This window comes from Saccostrea cucullata, unplaced genomic scaffold, assembly GCF_032062105.1.
Source record: "Saccostrea cucullata isolate Sc308-1 unplaced genomic scaffold, CSIRO_AGI_Scuc_v1 ctg3990, whole genome shotgun sequence".
In the NCBI taxonomy this organism is placed as follows: Eukaryota; Metazoa; Mollusca; class Bivalvia; order Ostreida; family Ostreidae; genus Saccostrea; species Saccostrea cuccullata.
Window position 1 is genome coordinate 5,594 of NW_026931998.1, and position 6,556 is coordinate 12,149.

Here is a 6,556-nt window from a genome sequence, read left to right on the forward strand (position 1 = left end):
ATCTTTAAAGACCTCGATTTTTACAAAAATATTAAGTTTCAACAATAAAAATAAAACCATTCTGACTTAATTTTTAATAAGAAATATTTTGATATACAATCGATGCATATATAGAACCATTTATTTTGACAAAAACGTCATTGTCCACGAACTTTTTGGACAACCCTCGTATGTGAAGTTAATTCATTCCATGTAATCATACAGAATTCGCATTATAATTATAATACCACATACCTTTGCCTAATGTTACTAACATTTTCACCAGAGTATTATAGTGGAAAAATAAGGAGATAACGAACGATACTGTAGTATAAAAGCTCAATTTTGAGAAGGACAAACACGGACCTCTAAAAACATATAAAACAATCTATTGAGCAAGACCATTGTATCTTACTATGCAAATGGCGGTGCAAAAGCAATTAATTTGACTAATACGAAGGGCATTCAAAAAATTCGTAGACTTTTGTCATAACTTTTTTATTTATCGTCATATTTAAACCAAAATTGATACATATATTTTAACAACAGATTCAAATATTTTGAGCAAAGAAATTGGAATATATCTTGATGTTTGTCTCAAAGATTTAGCAAAAATGGGGTCACGGAGCAGGGTCAATATTGAGTTATTGACTGATTATTCGCTTTTCATATCTATAGCCATACCTCTTTAAAATTGTCCTTAAATGAAATAAAATTTACATACTTAAATTTACTATTGTTTCATTTCTTCAAAAGCAAAAAGTTAATGTAATACATTGCTTTGTTTAAAAGATAATTTCTATAGACAGATACTTGATTTAAAAAAGCAAAAAATCATGACGTTGAAGGATCACGGAGCAGCAAGTAGCAATATAATTTTGTTTTGCATTTGGAAACTTTTAAAACAAACTCCGAAAATGCTGGAGAGACCAGGAAAAATACATAAAATGAGCCGTGTATTTATTTATAATGGAACAGACAATTTTTGAGGGGTAAAGACTTTAAATGGGGCGATGGGCGTTCTGCAAAAAACAAATTATATTTCAAAATATTTTCAAAAGAATTGGTAACGTCATGAAACGTGATGTGCACTTCACTGTTGCGGAACTTGTAAGGGCAGAGTTACATGGTAAAGGATTTGAAAAATTGACAATCTTATTTAAATCATACTCAAATACATTTATGTATAAAAATATATGTTCTTTAACCGTTATACTGTTTTTGACCGTGCTCCTATAAAAATTAATTTTGATCTTTTTTACATTTAAAAATGTACTGATATTAAGATTTGTAAAAATAATGTGATGATAAGGAACATTGTCTACGTATTTTTTGAATGACCCCCGTATAGCTAAACATTCTTGGCTCTATCGTGTGAAGACGGGGCATTTTTTGGAAATCGGTACTTTACGTATAAAGTTATGCAATTCTTGTAAAATACAATCAATTATACATTTATTAATATAAATCCAGCCTATAAATATTAATTTTGATATATACATTTAACCAACCTATAAAAATTAATTTTGACCAGTCTAAGTGGAATATATACCAGGTATATCATGGGCTGCTCTCCTTCATGTTGTCTTTTATAATTGGTACATACATGTATTACATGCTTAAAAAATTCTTTGTTTGCAGTTGCCGACCTATAATTTTTAGACTGGGTCGGTAGGTAGGCATTTTTTTTTTTTTGGAAAAAAAAAATCAGATTTTTGTTCGATAACAATTAAAAGACGTTTTCATACACCTACTAGACATAAATTAGCTCACCTCTTATAAACTACTGAATGATTAAAAACGTGTCAAAATTTGAAAACGAAACTGTTTCAATATTCTGAAAAATTAAAGAAAAAAAATCAAATTACCAAACGGCTAAAAAAAAGTTTGGGTCGGGTGCATTTTCAGTGGGTCGGTCGGCAACTGCAAACAAACTTAATTTTATTTTAGGCCTAAATGATTTTCGGTATGAGATATATTTTTCACAGAACTTTAAAATGGGATTTTCAATCATCCGACTGCTATTGGCTGCACTCTCTTTGATGTTTATTGGATCTGTTTGCGGAATTCTGTCAGACGAGTCGTCATTGGTCAAAACAAATTTGGAACACCTGCTTTGTATGTTCAATGATTAAGTAGTTTTATAATTCAGAATTATTAAATTATTTGTAATACTGTAAAATCACGTATTTTCGTGGGATCAAGTTTTCGTGGTTTGAGAAAAAATATGGGTTCATCGGGATTTTATTTCATGGATGAAGAAACGCTAAGTAGTAATATATGTGAAAATTATTTTATCATAGTGTATAAAAATGAGTTTCTTTATACCTCAAAACCACGAAAATTAACCCCCACAAAAAGCAGTGATTTCCCCGTAAATGGATTATTGTAATGATATATTCTCAATGACCGTGTAATGTAGAAAAGCGCCGCTAGAATTCCATCGGCATCGAAAGCAAGTTTTTTTGACTTGCCTAGATAGCCGAGCGGTCTAACGCGCTGTTCCTGTACTGCTAGGAGTCAGATTCCGAAGGTCGAGAGTTCAACACCGGGCTGGGGCGGAAGTGGGTATATATATGTTACAGTAAATATGTGTAATCGGGAATTTCATGTACATTGTATTCCCTAAACAATTTAGTAAATACAGGTATTTGGCCGTTTTAGAAAGTATGCGTAATTACTAAATTGCTAGGAAATTCATGTATTAACTGAAAGTTTTAGCCAATTTTACACGTTTTTACTGAACTAAGCTAGATAAATATACATATCCTTAAAACATTCCGTAAGTACATGTATACAAATACCGGTACAATTTTTTTTAAAGCAGCATTTTATAAGAACTGTTTTATAAATCTGACGTTATGCATTAATGTTGAATTTCTTTCTTAACTGCTAATGTTAATGGATTCCCTGATATTCAAATATATTCGTAAAGAAGATATTAATTTGAACTATTAAAATATGAGGGTGGAAAATTCCTTTTCGTAAAGTTTCATCTTGAATTACTGACTTCAATATCGTTAAATAATGTGAATTTTCCAAGTTTTATGCATTTTTGAGGAGATTAAATGATTATTTTTTTTTAAGATTTCAGCCAGGTAGCATCGATTTTGAAAGTGGGGGGGGGGGGGACAGGCACAGATTTTTTTTTGTTACTTACCTGTAAAAGTTGACAAGCAAAAAAAAAAAAAAAAAAAAAGTAACTTGCCCGAACTCGAAAATCCTATTTCGTGGGGGGTTGGTTGGGGGGGGGGGTTCCATTATTAGTTTCTTTCAATAATCATTTTTATAAGCTTACGGTACTAATGCAAGGCGCACCAATTAAAGTGGGGGGGGGCAACCAGACTTTCAATGAACATTTTCAATAGTAAAAGTATTGTTGGCAAAAAAAGTTGCCCCCCCCCCCTGTTGCTACGTCCCTGGATTTAATAACTTCAAGTTAGTGAAAGTATGCTGTGATTTAGAAAACACATTCCAGAAATTGAAAGCAGAAGATCTTTAAGTTTTTTAGTCAATGTTTACAAATAATACAATTTTTAAAATTGATAAATAATCAAAATTTTATTTCAAATATTATTTATTCACGCATGATAATTATGCTAACTGATATCAACATTTAATGCACTGTGCATGTGTTTATATATTATAATTCATATTTTAAGTCTGAAAATATGTGTAAAAAGTATGGAAAAAGTGCAGTAAATACGTGCACTCCCTAACTGAAATTAGGAAAATACTACGTGTATTCCCAAAGCAGAATAGGAATTCCATGTATTTCCTATATGGAAAGCACTAAAAAAACCAGCAACACTATATATCCTAAATGTCGGATCTACCGAGATACAAGGTCACGGATGGAAATTTATATAAAGCACTAAAAATGACCAACGACATGAACAATAAAAATTGTCAAAAAAAGCACGGATGGAAATTTATATAAAGCACTAAAAATGACCAACGACATGAACAATAAAAATTGTCAAAAAAAGCACTAAGAAATTCACTTTTACATGGATACTCACTTCGGCCCAGCCCGGGATTGAACTCTCAACCTTCGACTTGCCTCTAGATAGCAACGCGGTCTAGCGCGCTGTTCCTGCACTGTTGGGAGACAGATTCCGAAGGTCGGGACTTCAACCCCGGTCTGGGGCGTAAGTGGGCGTAAGTGGGTAGCCATGTAAAAGTGAATTTCTTTTTGCTTTCTATATTAATATTTTTTCACTTTAGGGCAGTTATGTTAGTTTAAGAGTTGTTATAAATTGTGCTTTATATAAATATATATATTTTGATTTTTTTTTTTTTTTGTAGTAGAGAATAATATTCTCCCATATCTTCAGAGCATTCCAATTCCCGAACAAACTGGCAAGAAAGGTTCTGTTCAATACAAAGCAAGCAAGTATGCACTTTCATACGCTGATCTAGAGGGGGTGGGGGTGGGGTGGGGGGTCGGAGGGTGGTGACTTGGACCCCTCCTGGAATTTTGAAGAGTTATTTAATGCATAATTACACTAAAGCTATTAAAAGTGACCTTGAATCCACCTAGAAAACGCGGATTCCTCATAGAACACATAGATCTATGTGAAATTGGTATGAAAAAGCATTGTATGAGCTTTTAAAAATCATATCCCCCCTAGACACACAAACGAAATTTTCATGTTTGGGAAATGAGTTTACGTTCTTTTTCTAGACATTTCCAGGTTAGAATTTATTATTTGCCTGGGCATTGACCCCCCCCCCCCCTGGAAAAATCTTGATCCGCACCTGCATTTTCAGTCATTTAAGCTGTCAATAAAATTTGAATGTTGATGTGTCTAAAGAGTCTTAAACTGATATTGCTTTATTTTTGCAGTTTTCGTATAGAAGCTTTTACTCTTCCAAAAATCTCAGTGCAAAATCTTCAACAGAATCCACTCATTCTGAAATTGACTGTCGAAGGTGGGGGAATAAGCGGAAAGTTTGACTTTTGGTTCAGATATAAAACATGGCTGTAAGTCTGAGAGAGAGAGAGAGAGAGAGAGAGAGAGAGAGAACTTTACTACACCCTAATATTGTTTTTTCCTTCGATCGTTATAAAATAGTTCTGTCTTCTATACAGACTTAGGCACACAGATGATGGATATGTAAATTTGAGTGCAGGTAAAATCGGATTGGAAATAAAAGTAACAGCAGGTGTGTATATGTTATTTTGAATTTAAAAAATACGTATATATATATATATATATATATATATATATATATATATATATATATATATATATATATATATATATATATATATATATATATATATATATATATTCTCCTAAACCTTGCTTCTAATATTATATTAGACATAAAATGATATTCATTTGAGTGAAAACGTGAAATTATATAAACTTTTTTTAAAACCAGATTTGGCCAATAAGTCCATTCAAGTTAACAGTTGCAGTAGCCCCCGTACTTCTATACGCCTGAAATTCCATGGAACAAGATGGGCTTGGATTTATAATATTTTTAAAGGAATACTAGCAAATGAACTAGAGAAAAGATTATCTGGTTCTGACGGCCTGGTAGGTATCATTTACTTTTATGAAAAGGAGCATACGGCGCGTGTGACCAGTAGGCAGGGGATGGTCACTCCTCCATGGCACCTTATCACACCTGTTTTGGAGTTTTGATGTTGATGTTCTGGAGGTCCATGTTTGCTCCGCTCCTATTTTGTATTGTTTTACGGACTTTTGAGCTTGAATACTCTCTATATTTCATAAATAAATGTACAAGATTAAAAAATATTAATAATCATATTATATTCCACTTTTTTCGAGAATAATTATTGAAAAGCTATATTTTATTGCTTGAACAGATTTGTAAGGGTGTCACAAAGGCCATTATAAGAGGAGAGAAAAAAATCTTCGACAAGCTGGAAAAAATTCAAGGTAAATACCCCCCCCCATTTTAATTCTTTATTAAAATATGAGTATTAATAATCGATGAAACAACACATTTTTTAAATATATTATGATGTATAGACAAATATTTTTAAAACTAAATTACAAATTCTACAAATTGTATTTCAGGCTAACCTATCGAAGTCCATTGTCTTCGTTGTTTGTCATGAACATAATAAACCATGTTTTATGACAGTTACTCTAGTTTGTTTCTTGTTGATTTTTCAAACAAAGAGCTGTTATAACAAATGTGAATTTTGACGTGACTTTGATGCAGATTTTTGGATACATGTTTGAATACTGTAAACCAATTTTATTCGCCTTGACTTCACTTCGCGATTTACCAGGTAAAAACTAGTTCATGACGATTAATTTTCACGATCAAGCCTATTTTGGATCTGTTTTCCTGAGGGACATAGACTTTAAAGATCAGTTCCAGGCGAGAACTTTTCGCGATGACAGAGCTCTTGCTAAAATATCTCAAACGCAAAAAAGTTGTTTTACAGAAATTCATACGATCGTCGATTTTGGCAAGGTTTTGGAAATACAAGATTGCTGTAGAGTGTGCATGTCCTGGACATTTTGATGCACATTTTATTTCTCTTCCTTGGTGTTCATTTAATGTTGCTACATTGTATTCATAATCTAGG

At 32.3% G+C, this 6,556-nt stretch overlaps 1 protein-coding gene across 1 annotated transcript; it reads left to right on the forward strand.

Moving 5' to 3' along the window:
• Positions 1–1,967: 1,967 nt before the first annotated feature.
• LOC134234230 (uncharacterized) lies at positions 1,968–6,105 on the forward strand. Its single transcript, XM_062716284.1, has 7 exons — positions 1,968–2,097; positions 4,288–4,375; positions 4,829–4,966; positions 5,075–5,148; positions 5,371–5,528; positions 5,822–5,894; positions 6,036–6,105. Exons 1-7 carry the CDS (start codon positions 1,977–1,979, stop codon positions 6,038–6,040), a joined length of 657 nt encoding a protein of 218 aa, XP_062572268.1. The 5' UTR covers positions 1,968–1,976; the 3' UTR covers positions 6,041–6,105.
• The last annotated feature ends 451 nt before the right edge of the window (positions 6,106–6,556 follow it).